The sequence below is a fragment of the Nelumbo nucifera genome, chromosome 2, assembly GCF_055504915.1.
Source record: "Nelumbo nucifera cultivar China Antique chromosome 2, China Antique-T2T, whole genome shotgun sequence".
NCBI lineage: Eukaryota > Viridiplantae > Streptophyta > Magnoliopsida > Proteales > Nelumbonaceae > Nelumbo > Nelumbo nucifera.
Window position 1 is genome coordinate 25,881,773 of NC_142650.1, and position 19,654 is coordinate 25,901,426.

Below are 19,654 nucleotides of genomic sequence, written 5' to 3' on the forward strand. Positions count from 1 at the left end.
TAATCACTTATAAAAAAATCATTTCTAGTTAATCCAATTTTTTGCTTTTGAAAACAAAAACAAATGCCACATAAACATATTTTGATAAAAAAGCACTTCATCTTTTCGTTGGTGATTAAACCCTTAGGGATGTTCAACAATATGGTTGGTTTTGGTTTTGAAAACAAAAAATAATTGTCACATTTGCAAAAAAAAAAGCAAAAAAAATTTTGCTTTTCAAAAACAAAACCAGCCTTTTTTTTTCTTTTTCTAGTTGTCAAGTTGTGATGTCCCAAGTGGAATGAAGTTTTCTAATGAAAATTGTAAGGAAAAATTTATGGTGCGAAAAATGTATTGTGAAGTGATGGTGCACAATATGGTTCTCCCCGCTGGAGGACAGCTCAGACACTTGTCTGACGAGATTGGTTGGCCACAAGAAGACAATTAGAGCATGGTTTTCAAAACTGGGCCAGATCAGACGGTCATACCAGAAAAACCGATAACCGGTTAGGTCCTTTTTTTCCCAAAATTGGAAATTTGCAAAAAAACATTGATTTGGTCAACAAACCGCTGACCTAGGCAGTTGAACCATTCAACGATTTTGACCATTATTTATTTATTTTTTTGTTAAAATGGGCCAACCGTTCGGTTCAAACGATCGAATCATTTGACCTAGGAATTGGACCCTTGACTGGTTCATTCTCTGGGTTGGTTTTAAAAACCTTGAGTTAGAGTACCCGGGGTGGGCACTTTGATGCTTAAATTAGTGAAGAGTAATTGAGGATGCTAGAAAGTGAGGGAGCAAGAGAGTTCTAAGAGCTAAGTTGCATCGCGCATCTTCTCTACTTGAAGGGGCGCCTTTATATAGGTGCAAGTAGTCATGAGCTTCATGTAGCACGTCCGAGATATCTAGGAGGACGTGGCTTATCGGCCCACCACGTTCAGAGGTGGTTTCATGCTCGGAGACAGTTTTTAAGTAAACTTATAGAGCTTATCTGGTTACCTCTGAAGCAGGCGGCGCGAGAGCTAGCTCCATTGGTGAGGTGACATGACCCCGGAGGATTCAACGATGATAAGTCGCACATAAGAGAGGCTAGTCGCCACATCATGCAGGTCACCAACAGGGCCTCAATCAAGTTGGTGGGAGGTTGCCCCATTTGTTGAGGTCTCTAGTTCAATCGCCGACCTAATCCTGTCGAGGTGCTTACAGGTCGGCCCTGCTAAGGTGGTGCCGAAACACTCTCAAGGTGCACGAGCTATACCCAAGGTGCATTTGAGGTGAACTCTATCGTCTTGGCAAAGGCAAGTCATTTTCTGCGTGGTACCGAATGGCATTAATGGCATTCCTTGTCTTGCAATGCTTGCCATTAATGGCATTCCTAAAGAGAAGACTATAAAGTAGAAATTAAGTTAGGTACTAACTAGGAACTAAGTCAATTCGGGCTGGTTCGGTTTCGATTTTCATGTGTGGAAACCAAAACCGAACCACCCCATTGGTTTATGCTTTTTAGTAACCCAAAACCGACCAACACTAAAGAAAACCCGGCTGACTCGGGCTGGGTCGGACCGGGTTTGTTGGTTTGGTCGGTTTGGGTCTTCTTATGAACAACCCTATCTTTTACATTTGCACCCCCATGCATTTGTACTAGTGCAAATAAATTTGCACTACAACCAAACTCAGCCTTAGGCTCCGTTAACTCTGCTTGTTTGCAATGCAATTTTGTTCGCATTAGTATAAATTCATGAAAGTGCAAATTCTGGTCCACTTTTTTTTGGCGGGGGGTTGTTTACTTAGATTGTGTTTGGTATCAACGTAGCTTTTAGAAGAAACGGTGCCAACTCAGCATTGAAGATGCGTTTAACAAAAAAAGCTTAAAAGTTATTTGGTTGAGCCGTTTATCTGATACATAGCTCTCTCAAAAATTGTGTAAACCGTTTATTAAAAAAATACCAATTATTTTGCATACATATTTACATACATACATAAATATATGTATATATATTTGTATAAATACATTTATATATGTATAATTTTAGAGTGGGTTCATTGACCAACTCGAGCCTGGCCCGGGCTCAAGCCCAACCCAAGTGCATCAAGTTACAAGGCGGGCTAGGCTTGGGATGGAAAAATTGGGCTTAACCTCGGGCTCAGGCCTTTAGCCCAAATTTTAGAGCTGGGCCTAGGTTGATCATAAACTTGAACCACCTTGCCCGACTTGCACCCCTAGTCAGAATTTACACTCAAATCATTTGCACTGCCATAGTTTTGCATCAATATAAATTTATTTGCATTGCAACTAAACACAGCCTAAAGGAAAAATCTATATATGCTGCTGGAAACACATGATACTGAAAGAGTTTTAACCAATCAAAAGGATCCATTGTGAATTTTGATACCACCTCATTGGTTAGAGCTTCTATGATACCGATTGATTGATTACAGGTTTAAAAGAGATAAAATAAAAGATGATGAGACGAAATGTGAACAACGTCTTTGATGAATGGGCATCCCTTTCCTTTCCTCCTAGCAACCCTTATCTTTTTATTTTATTTGTTTCTTGTTGGGTGGGGTAGAAATCAGTGTTTTAAAAACTGATATGGAGGTTGAACCATTTTTGTTTTTGGGTTGTGGGTTACAGATTCGACCAGTTGAGTTGAACAGATCAGACCATGCCACATATATATAGGCATACACACACACATGTATGTGTATAAGTATGTATAAACATATATTTTATCAATAAATAATGTATAATTATGTTTTACATGTAATATATGAAATATTTTATATTTAATTTATGTTAATTTAGTTTTAAATTTTGTATATATAAAAAAAATAAAAAATTATAATTTGAGGCCAAAAAGGTTTTTTTAAATAATGGGGCAAGGCACTTATGACGCCTTGGTGCATAGATGTTGAAAAGTTACCCAAAATAAAAAAAAAATCACTTCAATCGGGCATTGGAGTGCAAAGTAATGACCCCCCTGAAGTTTGCATACATAGTTCGTATAAAACCCGCGACCCAATCACCAAGTTGAATTGTTCAAACGGTCCAACCATCCGGGTCAAACGATTTTTTGGCCTTCTCTAAGTTTTCTCAAACCAAATCCAAAATCTTGACTGAATAACGGTTTGAATGATTCAACCGACTTGGATCAACGATGGATTAAAAAGAGGTAGAAATCAATTCTATCTCCTCTAAGGCTAGAAAAGTTGTGAAACATATACTTTAAAGGCTACTTTGCCTGATAAAACCATATTAAGTGAGACTGGGTAACAGATTATTATATAACTAGGTTGATACAGGAAATCCAGTTTAGATCAGCCCCAGTAAACTTGTTTCCAAGGTTTACTAAGGTTCCATGGAGCCCCTTGTAGAAATTGAGATTTGCTCAGTGCCTCAGTGGGGTTCATTAAATCTTGAGTTTGGAGTCATATGAATTGAAGCCTATATCTACAACTGAACTGAATGTCTGAAACACATAGTATATGCCTTATGAGATAATGACTTGTTGCGCTGCCTCAAAAGTTCATGCTGAGAGTTGGAAAGAGAGAGGATAAGAAGTAACAAATGTCTCAGCATCCATAGGTTAAGTCGCAGATTAATAGATTTGTCACAATCTTTACATGAATCACTATAGAGATCAAGAGGAAAAGGTTCACAAATCACCATTCGTCTTTTTAGTTTTTACTGAAAAATGAAAAACTGAAAGCTAGAAGTGATCAACCTTTATCAAAATCAAAGGGTTGGTCTGGGATTTCTTCCTTCTCTCTCTCACCGACAAAACAAAACAGAGCAAAGAATCAGTACGAAAACTAACAAAAATTGACAATTTGACAATCAACCTAACACTGATGTTTTGTACTCAAACCACACTCTATATTATATAATAAACACTAACAACTTTGCCTCATCAAAGGAAAATCTCCAGGAAACTAACAAGACACAGGCAGAAGAAATATAAAAATGGCCCTGCCCCTCTACATTTCTACTTACAACTCCACAGAACTGCCCTCACTCACCTCTCAATTTCTTCCTTGTTCAACAGGGGTAATCGGGTCGGGTTTGAGTTGGGTCAAGGCATTTTCAAGTCGGGTCAATTTCCAGGTTGGGTTGGCAAAGGTTATACCTAACCCTAAATATTTAGGTTAGGATTGATGCACAGGTCAGACGGATCAATGGTTCAGCCACACGGTCAATTGGTCTTTAATGTTTTTTTATCAAAAGATAAGGATTTTCCTGTCCAGCGTGGTTTGAATGGTTTTAGCCATTTGGGTTAACGACGGTTTAAAAGTAGGTGGCCCGGGGCCGGGGGCAGCTTGTGGCCGGACCCTCCTTCTAGTTCGGGTAACTTGGTCAGGGACCCTAATCTGCTTTTCAGGTCGGATCGGGTCGTTTCACGGATTGGATCAAACTTTTTGTCAGGTTTGCTGGCATGCGATATATGATAATAAAGGTATGAGTACGATATGGGTATTATAAAGATTCCAATCAGACGTCGTATAAAGTTGCCCTAGTGTGACTGTGTGAGGCCAAGGGACTCTGATTGATTCTTCTTTTCTTCTTCTGAAATGTTACTGGCCTACTGCCACTGGTCTGGTGCACGATAGGTGTTAGATGGTGTATAAAGGAAAACAGTAAGGGGCATTTACGTCATTTCAAAATGGATATTATTTCAAATCGGACGAAGGGAAACGTGACTGCGTGAAGAAATTCCAAATTCGACTCCACCGACATGTACTCAAGCTGTGAACCTCCTGCTCCTCCTGCCTGCTGCCCAGCTGATGGAGAGATTACCGACGATCGCCGGTTATTAACCGGGGAGGTTGGAGACAGGCTGTTAACAGCAGTTGGGAGTGTCGCGGGGAGAAAAGACCAGCTGCTGTTGACTGAAAACGTTATGTTAAATCTTAAATGATTGCTTATCTTAGTCAGCCATGGGTATTTCTGACTTTTGACTATATTAGGCATTATTTTAATATTTTATTAGTAAAAATTTATTCATAAATTATCATTTAATTTGTAAACAGAAATAATCGAAGGTTGCTTCATGGCTGATTGGCTTAATGGCTTCGGTTCAAGCTAACAACATCAGGGTCAGGGGTTTGTATGCTGGAGCCTCCAGGCTCCAGGCCCACTGCTGTTAAAACCTATCCCGGCCGTAAATGCTACCTCTTTTGTCTGAATTCGAACGGGTTAATTGCTTATCCAACTTCGTTCCGTTCTTTATATTAAATAGATACGGCAACGGGGCGATTTGGGAAGACTTTTGTAAATTTTAGATCATACCTTTCTTTTAATCCTATTTGTTCTAGATTCTGAGAATTCAATTTTTTTATATGAAAATGTAAAATTCTTCCTGACCCTATTTTTCCTGCATGTAAGTGTAGAGATGGATTGGTTTAGAAGTCGTATCTAATTTTAGTAATAAATAAAATAATATAAATAAATAATAAAAATTTTAATTATTTGATTAAGACATGTAAAAAACACATAAACTATCAATTATCATTTACGTAAAACACAAAATATTTTTAAATTTAACACTTACCCGTATTCGTATGGGTTGTAGAATCGCAACCTGCCCCAGCCCCAAAACCCCCTTCAAACAAAAAAAGCCGCCCCATCAGGGCAGATAGTCCGGTACCCACCCAGTAGGATAGAAATTGCCATCCCTATTTATATCAATGTTTTAAAGACCGATTTAAAAGTAGAACTGCTTTGGCTATTAGTTTTTAGGTCAACAATTTGATCGACCAGTTGACTGTATGGGTCGATAATAATTTGAAAACCATGGTAAGATCCAATATGAATCCACTCCTATCCAAACCGGTTGATTGGTTACAAGTTTTCAGCTGGTAGCATCTCTAACCTGTTGCAACAGAGACCTGTGGTCAGGTCCCTTTATTTTTTCCTCATGGTCGTACTCTTGATATAAACTCTGTTAGTGTGGGCTTGTTTTGTGTCATTAGTATTAATCGTGATAAGGGAGGAAGATTGTGTTAGATTGGCAGCATATAGCACTAAACAAAACAGATTGGTGAGACAGAAAATTTATTAGTAAAGTTGGCTTGGGTGTTGCGTTTTTATATTGTGTGTCGGTGATTTTAAATTTAATTTATTAATTCTATTTAATTAAAAAAAGAATTGCAATCTCAAATCCAATATAAACCCGATGGATTAACAGTCAATTAAATCTGTTTTGCAACCTCAGGATTAGTTCACGCCATCTAATATAGTATAAATATAATATAAAACATATACACAAGTATACATTTAATCTATAAAATAATATATTGCAAGTCCTGGCTGGACCAGACCTAATGTGGGTTTAAATAGGGTCGGGCCTGAACATGAAAACCTAGGGTTGGACCACGCTGAAAACGATAACCCTAACACCTATGATAAGAGACTTGGACCTCAGAATTGAAATGTAAGTCTGGGCTTTCAACCCAAAAACAGCCCGCCTGGGCCTAGGGCCCTAGGCCTATAACCTTAATTATAAAATATTAAATAATAAACTTTTATATTGTATAATATGAATAAATGTATGATATTGGAAAAATATGATACATTAATAATTTAATAATGGCTCAAACCTCCTAAGAATTTAATGAAAACTACCTGATTTATAAGTATTTTTTCCGTATCAAGTATCATAGAAGAACCCGTTTTGAATCTGGGTATATTTTTGATCCGTTTACGTAGTAGGCCCAGATCCCGCTAATAGGCGCTGGTCGGTGCCGTGTATTGTCGGTATCTGGGTCAAAATTATACTTGAGTAGTTGAGTAACAAGCCAGTTAGCCAGATGAGAAGTTAGAGCCCAGGAGAGCCGAGCCGTTATGCTGAACATTATGTGGGAAACTGATTACTGGTTAGCCCGGTAGCCGGTAATGACCTAAATCAGAATCTCAGAAAATAAAAAGGAAAAATTCGAGCTGAGACAGAGCGGAAGCGAGATTGATGGGCGAAGAAGCAGACAGGAGTGTTTGAGAGCCCATCGCTTTTCTTTTCCTGCTCAGACTGAGAGCCATCTGAGTGGAAGATCCATCACTCGATCCTTAGCTGGAAATTTCTTCTTTCGATCTCCAAAATGTATACATGATAGAGGCCATAACTAAGGGAAAATAAAAGCTTCATTACATTTCCGCTCTTCCCATTTCTTTTTCTCTGTTTGGAACCATGGAAGCAAATGCAGGAATGGTTGCTGGTTCTCACAAACGAAACGAGTTCGTTATGATTCGGAAGGAAGGAGAAGCTGGGGTATGTTTCTTCTCCCGACCCATTTTCTCTTTGAATTCAAGATCCCCCTTCCCCCGTTTTTTTCCCCTTTGCTTCTCGTTTTCTACGTGATTGGGTATCTGGATCTGCTTGTTGACTCCGTGGTAATGAATTCTGGTTTTTCATCATGGAATTCGATAATGGATATTCATTGGACTAATTGGATTGAGACATCGACTATGTGGGTTGTCGCGGAATCGAATCTTTTAGAATTTTAATAGCTGAGATCTTGTTGGACTTGTAGAGTGTGTTTGATTTGCCTAGTTTGGGTTTTTTGTTTCTTTCTATCTTTCTTTTTCTGTAAATGTGGTTGTATTAAAGCTGACATTTTGACAGTCATGCCTACTGAAGCTTACTGTTTTCCCCTTCCAGTTCAGATCCGTTTGGAGTGTTGGGGGTGTATCACTTCTTTTCTTTTTTCCTTGTAGTCTGTCAAGGCTCGAATTTAACCCTTAGGTGGACTTGGATATGGTTTATGAGTTTTTAAGCCGAGATCTGACTTCACTTTTGAGACAGACTTGGATTTTATGATTGGGATTAATAGTTACATCTTACATGGTGAAATTCATGGTTATGATGTTTTCATTAAGTGATATCAGCCCATGTTTTGGTGGTTGTATATTCAGTTGTTGGGAATTGAAGCATGTCCTTCTCTTTCTTTTCACAATCTATATTTGTAGTTTTCCTGTTGAAGTTGTTTTTCTTTTTTTATTTCAGTGTATTTGATAGTCTACTGGGAGGTTTCTGTTGATGTTATCGCCAAATTTGGCTCTAGCAGTCTTTGGTTGAGCATTTTAACCTCAATACGTCAAGTTTAGTATAGTTTTTGCAAGTTTCCTTTTTTCTTTTTTTCGTGGTTATTGATTCCATGGCAGTCAGTAGCATACTAGCATGATCAAATTGGCTATGGGGTATTTTAGTTTCATCGAATTGTTCATCACAATCCTGAGGCATGGACAATTGCAGTTGTGTATCCCCATCCGCACAGAACAGAGTAATCATTAGAAAAGTGAATATTAATTTGCTCTGCTTAAAACTATTTGGTGACTTTGTGCTTTCCTTTGAAATATTCCTGTACTATAATGAATTCCTCTAGAGGTTCTCAATTGTTCCTTTCTGTGGATAACGCAGCCCAAGCCCCTCAAGCATTTGAATGGCCAAATTTGTCAGATCTGTGGAGACACTGTTGGGGTTACTGCCACAGGTGATGTTTTTGTTGCTTGCAATGAATGTGCCTTCCCAGTTTGCCGGCCTTGTTATGAGTATGAGCGCAGAGATGGAAACCAGTCTTGTCCCCAGTGCAAGACTAGGTACAAAAGACACAAAGGTTAGATTATTGGTTCATACCAGATTTTTGATCTTTTATAGTTTTATTCTAAAGCAATGCCTTCTTGAAGCTTTTAGTGGCTAATGTGGTACAAAACTTCATTGGGTTAGATTTCTTAGGATTAAGGTAATGAGGTGTGCATATTCCAGGGAGTCCTCGAGTGGAGGGGGATGATGAAGAGGATGATATTGATGACCTGGATAATGAGTTCAATTACACCCATGGAAATGGCAAGGGAATGAGGCAGTGGCAGGGAGATGATGTTGAGCTTTCTTCTTCCTCTAGGCATGAGTCTCTACGCTCAATTCCACTTCTCACCAATGGGCAACCGGTATGTTAAAAAGGAAATGCTTACCTTACCTGTCTTGGTTCTAACCCCCATATCAAACTTGATACGTAACTTCTGTAAACTCTGACTTTTGGATTTAGGAAATGGTACTTTCTTGAGTGCATAGTTGTCAAGGTGACACCTAGGCGACAAGGCGCCCTTTGAGGCTCGCCTCGCCTAATCGCCAAGCAGTTTTCTACTTCATACTATAAAATACTTTTTTATTCATTCTTTTTTGATATTATAATTATAAAATAGACATTATTAAACTAAAATAATCATTTTGTGTGTTTATATACTAATTTCTTTTTATTATTTTCTTATTTATTAGGGTTTAATCAACACAAACATTGCTAAATGCTGTATTGAACCCTCAAAGACTTAAAAACCTGAATCAATAAATAAGGAAGAACTTAAAATTTTATCTAATCAGCACATTTTCCTCTTCCATATATTCTTCTTCTTCTTCTTCTACTACTACTACTACTACTACCAATACTTAAAATTTTTTGAATTTTATTTTCCTTCTTCCTTTTCTTCTCATGAATATGTTGATTTTCTATACTTTAATATGAAATTTATATTTTTTTTATGAAAATCATGAATAATTATTAAAGAAATATGGTTATGGTACCTAGGGAACTATCCTAGGATCTATGTTTTTAACATAAAAAATCCATTGCCTAGGTGACAAGGCGCCCCCAGTTGCCTAGCCTCGCCTTGGCGCCTTGAAAACTATGCTTGAGTGGATTGTCAGCCATGGTTTCTAGTGCCATTTTTTTTCTGCCTTTTTATTTGTTTAGTATTGCAGCTTTCACCAAATTTAGATTTGCTTGTGTAAAATTTTTGCATCCAGGTTCCAGCTATGTTCTGAATTGTGGTTTGCAATTGATATGTATGTACCCTCCTATTCATGTCTTTCAACATTGGCCATTCTTAACCATCGTAAATTCATTTTGCTTTCCTTTTTATTATATTTCTCCACCAGAGAGCTGGTGGTAGGTACAAGAATAGTACTTTCTTTTTCATTTCAAAGTTGATTGCATTAAAGGTGAAAGAACCTTGTGATGTATGTGGATTCCAAATCAATTTAAAAATTTGTTTGTTGGCCCAAAAGTTGCAAGCAAAATTAATCAACAATGTTGTTTATTATGTAAGCAACTGTCATTTGGTTTTTGAGAATGGTAATTCTTTTGGAATTGGATTTTAGACAAGGGTTCTTAATTTTGGCTAACTCAGTTAGCACTTCAAGATCTAAGGCAAAAAATGAGCTTTTGTGTTTTTTGGATGTCGATGATCCAACAACCAAGAATAGGCATAATTTGTTTTTTTTTTTGTTTGCTCCATATTTCTTTTGATGATTATTTTGTTTTCTTTAAGATGGTAAGGGAACCTTCTATTACTTGTTAACTTGTCAGGTCTGTCAATGGACTTTCTGGCTCCTTAAAAAGGGCATGAATAGCAAAAGAACAACTAGAATGGGCAATGACAGGCCCTGGGATGAATGCACAGTTGTTGTTTTCCATTTTAAAAGAATTAATATGTAATCTTTTGGACTGTTTATCCATATGTAGTCTTCTCTTTTCAAAATCTTTGGAAAGTAGGGGGTTTTCCTTAAATTAATGGAATCTGATTACAGTTACTGGTAAAAAAACTGTGAGATCCTCCACAGTTCTTGTTTTCCTTTTAATTTATAAATTTGTAAGCATCTGTGCTGAATGTCCATAACCTGCAATTTATCTGTTCCTTCACTGTAAATTTTCTAGTAAACCATGGGCAAATGTACAATGGATTTTTTGGTGTGAAAGGATGCTTTCTTGCTTCTATTGAAGCTTTCTTCCTTGGTGGCATCTAAGATGCTTGGGAAAAAAAGTAGAACAGTTTGGAGCATGATATCTTTTGCAAATTTTTTGGTCCATTTGGTGTGAAAGATGGTTGGCAAAAAGGTGCATGGCATGTTATGTTCATGGAAGGCAATTCATTGAACATTTCAGAGGAACACGTTACAACTCTTTTGTTGATGACAGAAAGCTTATTTGTAACTAATTTAGGCTGCTTTTGCTTTTGAGGTTTGGGCTTTGAAAACCAAAATTGAGCCAAAAAGTGTTATGAGTGTTTGGCAAGAGTTGCTTTTAAAAACATTATAACTTGAAGCCAAAACAATTTTAAACTCTGAAGCAAAAAAAAGCCTGAAATTGGGGCATTGTGCTTTTGGTCTATGGAAGCACAAATCCTGAAGCTTATCAAAGTGCAACCTAAGCTGTTCTATTATTAACTTATTATCATTTTTCTATGTTTTCAGTACAAAATACCTTTTTGTACATAGGTGCTGATGTATTCATCTTGATATTTGTACATCAATACAACACTTCACCTTTCAAAAAACAAAAAAATGTAGCAAAAACTAAATGATTAAGGGTATACAATTCCTCCATTTTCATGCAGGGGAGCTGATATGTATGATTAACTTACGGAAGTAGAAATGTTTGTTTTAATTCCTCTGACCCTCACTGATGACCCAGCAGTTAAGATGGTCACTCAACATCCCTGCAAAAATGGAGGTGTGGGGTCAAACCCTTGGAACTTCAGGCTCTCCGTGTCATGGCCAGTGGGCCTCATGTGCACCCTGCTCTGTCCCATCCCTGTGTACCCTGTAATGTGTATTATGTGATAGCAACAAAAAAAAAAAAGAAAAAATATCTCCTCTGATTGTTAAACCATATATTTCACACATTTGCAGGTCTCTGGGGAAATGCCCAATGCTACACCTGACAACCAGTCTGTGCGAACTACAACGTCAGGACATCTAGGATCTGGTGAAAAGCGTGTCCATTCGCTCCCTTATGTCGATCCAACTCAGCCAGGTACTGTAGTATCCATTTGTTCTAAACTTCTAATGCATAAGCACTCAGGTTCCATATGTTTTTGTTATTCCTCTTTGAACCAATTATTGCTTATGTTTTCCATGATATGGTAACAGTTCCAGTTAGGATTGTGGACCCTTCAAAGGATTTGAATTCTTATGGGCTTGGGAATGTTGACTGGAAGGAAAGAGTTGAAGGTTGGAAACTCAAACAGGAGAAGAATATGAATCAGATTCCCAGCAGATACACTGAAGGAAAGGGAGACATGGAAGGAACTGGTTCAAATGGGGAAGATCTGCAAATGTAAGCACCAACTTGCAAAGGATATAGATTGCTTCCCTTGAAAGGAATATTCTAAAATTTGGTAGTTGACTGATTAACTCGTCAAATGTTAAATAATAGCTAATATGTTTACTTCCTTCATTTCAGTGCTGATGATGCTCGCCAACCCTTGCACCGAGTGGTGCCTATTTCTTCTTCCCATCTTACTCCCTATCGTGTTGTGATCATACTCCGCCTTATCATCTTGGGGTTCTTCTTGCAATACCGTATTACCCATCCTGTGAATGATGCTTATCCATTATGGCTTACATCAGTTATTTGTGAGATCTGGTTTGCTTTGTCTTGGCTTTTGGATCAGTTCCCAAAATGGTATCCTGTTGAACGTGAAACATACCTTGATCGGCTTGCACTGAGGTTTGTTAAACTTGAACTCCTTTTTCCTTTCATTCTAAATTTGTCTTTTTATTGGGAGGATAGAAGTTTCAGTAAAATGATATAAAAAAGGTAATGGAAGATGAATGGGGAAGAAAGGAAAAGCTTTGATTCTGTTCTATTTCTCATGTACGGTTTCTGGGCTAAAATTTTGTTAAATATGGATTGAAATCTACAGGTATGATCGAGAAGGGGAACCTTCACAGCTTCCTCCCATAGATATCTTTGTTAGTACGGTGGACCCTCTCAAAGAGCCCCCTCTTGTAACAGCAAACACTGTGTTGTCCATACTTGCTGTGGATTATCCTGTCGACAAGGTCTCATGTTATGTTTCAGATGATGGGTCTGCAATGTTGACTTTTGAAGCTCTCTCTGAGACATCGGAGTTTGCAAGAAAGTGGGTGCCCTTCTGTAAGAAGCACAATATTGAGCCCAGGGCACCTGAATTCTACTTTGCCCAGAAGATAGATTACTTGAAGGACAAAATTCAGCCTTCTTTTGTGAAAGAACGCAGGGCAATGAAGGTAAATGAGCATAGAAGACATACTCATTCACACACAAACCCATATATTTGATATTGGACCTTAGGCCCCTAAGTTTATATGAACCCTATGCCCCACTCTGCATATGCATGATGCCACCTAATTGTGCTATTTAGTATTTGGTGGTTATCTACAATGGTCATTATCATAAACTTAGGCCAGATGGATAATATAACCCTTCCATTATAGAATTAGAGTTGGATAGCTTAATAAAAAACAATATTTGCAGTTGGGTGAAAAGAACAAGATTTGGTTTTTGGTTTATAAATATGTTGACTCTTTGGTTATGCTTACATCCAGCTAAGAATGTTGACTTTTGAGTTTACATTGTACAATATAATAAATATAGGTGTGATCATAGATGATGGATCAAGGTTAAGATGCTCAGTATATATACTTCACTCTTTGCCCTTTTATCATATAACAACGGGAAGATACATATTAGAAGGCCCATAGTTTAACATTGGATATAACACTTAACAGAGTGTAATGGCAAAACAGGATTCATGTAGCTGAGCCCATATAGTTGGGACAAGGCATAGTAGTGATGATAGGATGGAACTCTTATCTTGCATTGCCTTGGATTGATGTGGGAAATAATATGTTTCACAGAGGGAGTATGAAGAGTACAAGGTACGAATCAATGCCCTTGTTGCAAAAGCACAGAAAATGCCTGAAGAAGGTTGGACAATGCAGGATGGCACTCCTTGGCCTGGAAATAACCCTAGGGATCATCCTGGCATGATTCAGGTAATTTTGCACTTTCTAGGGAGCATTTGCTGTTACTCATCTCTTGATTTATCTCTATCAATACAAAATCCCTTGGTTTTTGTTTTCTTAGCATTTTCTTCTGTGAAAGTGCAGGTATTCTTAGGTCACAGCGGAGGTCTTGATACTGATGGAAATGAGCTACCTCGACTTGTTTATGTTTCCCGTGAGAAGCGACCAGGATTCCAACATCACAAAAAAGCTGGAGCAATGAATGCTTTGGTTTGTGACCACTATATCTTTTCTTTGTACATCTGCACTGTTTGTTACAAACACATCTATGCTAGTTGAATTATTCTGTATTTCTAGCCTTTCTGTCATTCATAATGATGTTCAAAAAAGTCCACGTTATCTTTCAAAGGTTCAATTGATTGAATAGTGCTGATTCATAATGCATGCACTGATTGCTGGATGCAGATGCTAGTCATATTATAAATTCTTTATTTTACCTATTCATGATGCGGTTTGTTGTGTGTTGTCCAGATTCGAGTATCAGCTGTCCTGACCAATGGTGCCTATCTTCTTAATGTTGATTGTGATCACTATTTTAATAACAGCAAGGCTCTTCGAGAAGCCATGTGCTTTATGATGGATCCTGTACTTGGAAAGAAAACCTGTTATGTTCAGTTCCCACAGCGATTTGATGGGATTGATTTGCATGATCGATATGCCAACCGCAATATTGTCTTCTTCGATGTATGACTATATCTTGCATCGTCAACCAAAAGAAAACATATCTCCATTTAATTGCAATTATGCATTTCTTTGAAAGACTAGGTTCTTAATTATTCTGTAATTTGCAGATCAACTTGAAAGGTTTGGATGGCGTCCAGGGCCCAGTCTATGTGGGGACAGGATGTTGTTTCAATAGGCAAGCTCTCTATGGGTATGATCCTGTCTTGACTGAGGTTGACTTGGAACCTAACATTATTGTCAAGAGTTGTTGTGGTTCAAGAAAGAAAAAAGGTGTGAACAAGAAGTATATTGATAAGAAGCGGGCAGCTAAAAGAACTGAGTCAACCATTCCCATTTTCAATATGGAAGATATTGAAGAGGGTATAGAAGGTGAGCTTTATTGTTCAAGTTAGGGGACTTTTTATGTTCCTACCCATCAACTGGCTTAGATTTCACCTTTCACGCGACCTGTGACTTACATACACTTGCACACTTAGACATAGATCCTTTTAAAATGTGCATCTGTATTGAGTTCATTCATCCATCCAGTCTAACATGTTAATTGCATTAATGTTCTCCAGGATATGATGATGAAAAATCGCTTCTTATGTCTCAGAAGGCCTTAGAAAAGCGGTTTGGACAGTCCCCAGTTTTTATTGCATCCACTTTCATGGAACAGGGAGGTATTCCACCATCAACCAATCCTGCAACTTTGCTAAAAGAAGCTATCCATGTGATTAGCTGTGGTTATGAGGACAAATCTGAATGGGGCAAAGAGGTGAGCTGGAACTTAAACATATCCGTCTTCATGGGATTTGTCTTGCTAACCCAACTTGACTGAGTTATTTCTTTTCCTGCAATCAGATTGGGTGGATCTATGGCTCTGTTACTGAAGATATCTTAACTGGGTTTAAGATGCATGCTCGAGGATGGGTTTCAATTTATTGCATGCCACCGCGCCCAGCATTCAAGGGGTCTGCCCCCATCAATCTTTCTGATCGTCTGAATCAAGTTCTTAGGTGGGCCTTGGGATCAATTGAAATCCTGCTGAGCAGGCATTGCCCTATATGGTATGGTTATAATGGGAGACTGAAGTTGTTGGAGAGACTGGCATACATAAACACTATTGTTTATCCTATCACCTCCATTCCACTGATTGCCTACTGTGTACTTCCAGCAATCTGCCTTCTTACAAATAAATTTATTATTCCTGAGGTAAGCAGCAATTCATCTAATTCCTTTTTATTCACCTTTATCACTTAATGCATTTCCAGACATTCCACCCGTCTTCTGTTTTTTGCCAATTCAGACCTGTTCATAAAGTAGGAGTCCCACTTGTTTGGCCATGTGTTCAATAACATGGTCCATTTCAGTCCTATAAGTATAACCAACCTTGTATTGGAGTTCTTCTCAATTGAGGACTCCTTTTCAGCTCCAGACAAAGTTGCTGCCTTGAAGATTCCTAAGTCATTTAGGGAATCTTGCTTAATGACCCGACTAGCTCCAGTGGGTTTCCTAATCTGGTTATTTAGTACAGCAAGCTGAAAAAACAAAGAATCTTTCATGTGGAAAAGTGGTTTGGGGCCCAAAATGTTTCCATACATTTTTCCCACTATCCTTAATCCTCTATAAATGGGGCAGTGTCCATAAACCCTTGCCAGGTGATTAGGATAAACCCTTTTTTTGCCAAGTATAATATCAAATTGAAACATAAAAGGTGGGGTATAGGGCTGATGTTGACCAGGGATTGAACAGGCAACCAATCCAGGTCTCCTATTTGGTGGACAGAGCACATATTGCCCAAATCATCCCTCTACATGGCAGAATTATGGCAGATCATGCAGGGAAGCTCCCTACGTGACCTGATTGGAGAACTTTCGTCATATTCAAGGTGATCCCTAGGTAGTTCCAGAATCCTGTTGCTTACAGTGTGATTATAAGCAAACAGTAGACCCAATTCAATTTTGCAGTTTCAATTGTCTATCCTCTAACCAGATTGGTAACCTAATGGTTTTTATTTTGGATAAGGATAATCTACTGACTTGCCTCCATGGTTTTAATGAACCAAATTTCTATTATGTCATTACACCAAAGTCCAAAACAAGATGAAAAGACCAGCTTTTTGGTATCTTAGTGGGTAAAAGAATAAAACACATTTTTTAAATGTTTTATGAACCCATATAGTTTCCACTGAAAGATGATAAATTTGGAAAGTTTGAATGGAAATTTTAACTATGTTAGTTAAACATACTTTATATATTAGTTTACTGTGTGAATGTGTTCAGCCATTGGCTACTTTGCTCCATCCAGCTCTCCCATGGCCATCGGAGAGTAGTGGTACACTTTTCATATCTAATTCAATGAATTCTCTGTCATTGATAGAAAAACTTAAATTTTTTTTTCAGTAGCAAAAATAATTTGAAGACAATAGTAATGGTTTGAACCAAATCTCAAAAAAGATATCTCTAATATGTATATGTTTAAAATATCTATAAGATAAAAGAGAAGCTCACTTTCCTTGTTAAAATTTCCAAAATCATATGCCAAAATTCTGAAACTTTGCCCAAAATAAATTGGAAAAGTTTTTCTTGCAGAGATTTTTGAATTGAATACCAAAATCTTGTCTGCAATTCTGAAATTTTGGCTGAAATATTTTATGTTGTAATTCAGAAAAAATTGTTTATTTTACTATTGTAGGCACACATTATTCTGTTTGCTTCTATCCATGTGTGTGGAGATAAGGAGGCTAAATATTGGTGGGCCAGGTTACTCTTTGGTGGTTTATACTAATTTTTATGTGGCATTTTCCTTTTTTGGCCTATGATTAAACGATGCTGTCAAATATGCATGGTTTGTAATGTTGATGCTTGCATTGCCAGATTTCTTTAGCTTTAAATATTCAATTTCTTTTATGTCATCACTTTAGCTCTTCTTTAGGTTTAAATAGTTAGCTTAGTTTTTGGCCATGCACAAAAAGCTGCTATGCATATACCCCTTCTATGGCTTAGTCTATCTTGGGTCATGCCACACTGGTTGGGTTATTTAATGAAGTCTAGTTGTCATTTCTTGTATTCATGAGGCAATGTTTAAAAGCTAAAACCCTTACCATATGTCAAAAATAGGTTGTTTTTTCAGCACATTTTTTTTTTGAAATTAAAAGATTCAGACCTTGGAGTGCTCATAGAGGAAAATTGTCGTCATTCCTCAGGGCACCTATTCAATGGGCTTTGGATCTGTCATAGGATTCTTTGTGGCAGGAATTGTTGGGTTGTCTAGCAAGCTTCTCTTATTTACCTGATTATTATTAAAATTATGTGCTCATGACATTGATAACAGATGGGATGTTTAAACTCACTGTTCCGTATATAACAAGGATTTGTGTTTTCGTTTTGCTTGGAGTTCTTCAGACATCTTTTTTAATTGCTAATTTATTTATTGACCTTTTATGTACATTTGAAAGTTTGGATATGCATATGCTATAATGTGTTTATGTTGCAAGTCTTGTGATAGATGTTTGGCTATGCATGCATGGATTTGTCAAGTTATGCAATATTTTTGTCTTCGATTTTGCCAAGGGACTTATTTGAGCACATCATATTTTTATTAAATTGAGTAAATTCCTGGAAAAAGACAGAAACTCCTCTTTATAATGAGAAAAATTGACATGTGAGGGTGTTCTTGCCTTTCAAAATATATCTTTTGAGTACTGCATGTGTATGTGATAGATACACATCGTGGTCATATCACTATTGCTTGTAACTTCATGGGTATTACATGCCCTACAGTTTCTCTGCAAGAGCTACAGTTATTTCAGAGGAACCATTTAAAGTTGTAAACCCCAGTGCAACACTCTCATTTCTTTTGTTGCATGTAGACTTGTTATCATATGTAACCTATTCTCTTCCTTGGTAAAAAATGGAACTTATTGGATCTGTCATAATAATTAATGCAGATAAGCAACCTCGCTAGCATGTGGTTTATTCTGCTCTTTATTTCTATCTTTTCAACTGGAATTCTGGAGCTCAGATGGAGTGGGGTTGGGATTGAGGACTGGTGGAGAAACGAACAATTCTGGGTCATTGGTGGTACATCTGCACACCTTTTTGCTGTCTTCCAAGGGTTGTTAAAGGTTCTTGCTGGAATTGATACCAACTTCACTGTCACATCCAAAGCATCTGATGATGATGGGGAGTTCGCGGAGCTGTATGTTTTCAAGTGGACATCACTTCTGATACCACCAACAACTGTCCTTATCATAAACTTTGTGGGCATTGTTGCAGGTGTCTCATATGCCATAAACAGTGGGTACCAGTCCTGGGGTCCCCTTTTTGGCAAGTTATTCTTTGCCATATGGGTTATTCTCCATCTCTACCCATTCCTCAAGGGTTTGTTGGGTCGGCAAAACCGTACACCCACAATCGTCATTGTTTGGTCCATTCTCCTGGCTTCCATCTTCTCCTTGCTTTGGGTGCGTATTGATCCCTTCACCTCCGATGCTACAAAAGCTGCTGCGAAAGGTCAATGTGGCATCAACTGTTAGTTTCCTTTGAAATCAATGTCTGAGGTAACTCCTTTGATCTCCCTTCCGCCCGCTTTTGTGTAAATATCAAGACATTAGACCAGCATGTGAGAATGTGAGTTAATTTATGTAGTAGTTTCCATCTGAAGGGGGGAAATTCAGGGTTGAATGAGAGATAGCCTTTTGCTCATGCTATGTTTTCACGTGGGTCCTATAAGGAAGGTTAAGCAGGGCATCATCAAAGTCGAATATGATTTCGTATATTTTTTTTTTGTTGTGCAGTATTTTGATTATTGTACTTGTCATTTGTCAAGAACACATCAATTCATGGCTGTGATCTCTTCATAAACAAATCCGGATGTATTGCAAAAGATCCAAGAGACTGTAGAATAAAATTTGTGTGGTTATTTTGTCATGAAACTCGAGGCCCTTTTTAATATGTGATCAGAAAAATGTTCCACAGAGGTTTGCATGTCATGTTACTTGCAATAATATGCAAGTGGCTTAAGAAATCTCAACAGTTAATTCTATGGAATCTTTTCTTAGGTTCTATAGAACGATGAGCAATTCAGGGAAAAAAGAAATGGTAGGGAAAAATATTTACTTTGAGAGGAGATGGAATTAGTTCAGGTGCTTTTGTATAAAGGAAAAGAT

General features: G+C 37.7%; 1 protein-coding gene across 3 annotated transcripts; it reads left to right on the plus strand.

The window, feature by feature from the left end:
• The first annotated feature begins 6,918 nt into the window (after positions 1-6,918).
• Positions 6,919-19,420, plus strand: LOC104595356 (putative cellulose synthase A catalytic subunit 1 [UDP-forming]). 3 transcript variants are annotated; one of them, XM_010256058.3, is made up of 14 exons: positions 6,919-7,245; positions 8,395-8,590; positions 8,740-8,921; positions 11,659-11,782; positions 11,899-12,085; positions 12,212-12,478; positions 12,675-13,020; positions 13,651-13,788; positions 13,903-14,028; positions 14,290-14,502; positions 14,610-14,871; positions 15,063-15,259; positions 15,346-15,696; positions 18,434-19,420. In XM_010256058.3, the coding sequence occupies exons 1-14, from the start codon at positions 7,165-7,167 to the stop codon at positions 19,019-19,021; spliced, it is 3,258 nt and encodes a 1,085-aa protein (XP_010254360.1). In that variant the 5' UTR covers positions 6,919-7,164; the 3' UTR covers positions 19,022-19,420. The 3 variants fall into 3 exon arrangements, with proteins under 3 accessions (XP_010254360.1, XP_088753310.1, XP_088753309.1); XM_088897184.1 differs by lacking the exon at positions 18,434-19,420 and adding an exon at positions 16,237-16,417 and having other exon boundaries at positions 6,923-7,245; XM_088897183.1 differs by lacking the exons at positions 8,395-8,590; positions 8,740-8,921 and having other exon boundaries at positions 6,923-7,245.
• The last annotated feature ends 234 nt before the right edge of the window (positions 19,421-19,654 follow it).

Bases quoted from the DNA above. Each gene is read 5' to 3' on its own strand.
- LOC104595356 (XM_010256058.3), top strand. From the start codon at position 7,165: ATGGAAGCAAATGCAGGAATGGTTGCTGGTTCTCACAAACGAAACGAG. The intron at 12,086-12,211 runs GTAAGCACCAAC...CCTTCATTTCAG, and splicing joins AATGGGGAAGATCTGCAAAT to TGCTGATGATGCTCGCCAAC. The intron at 12,479-12,674 runs GTTTGTTAAACT...TGAAATCTACAG, and splicing joins CTTGATCGGCTTGCACTGAG to GTATGATCGAGAAGGGGAAC.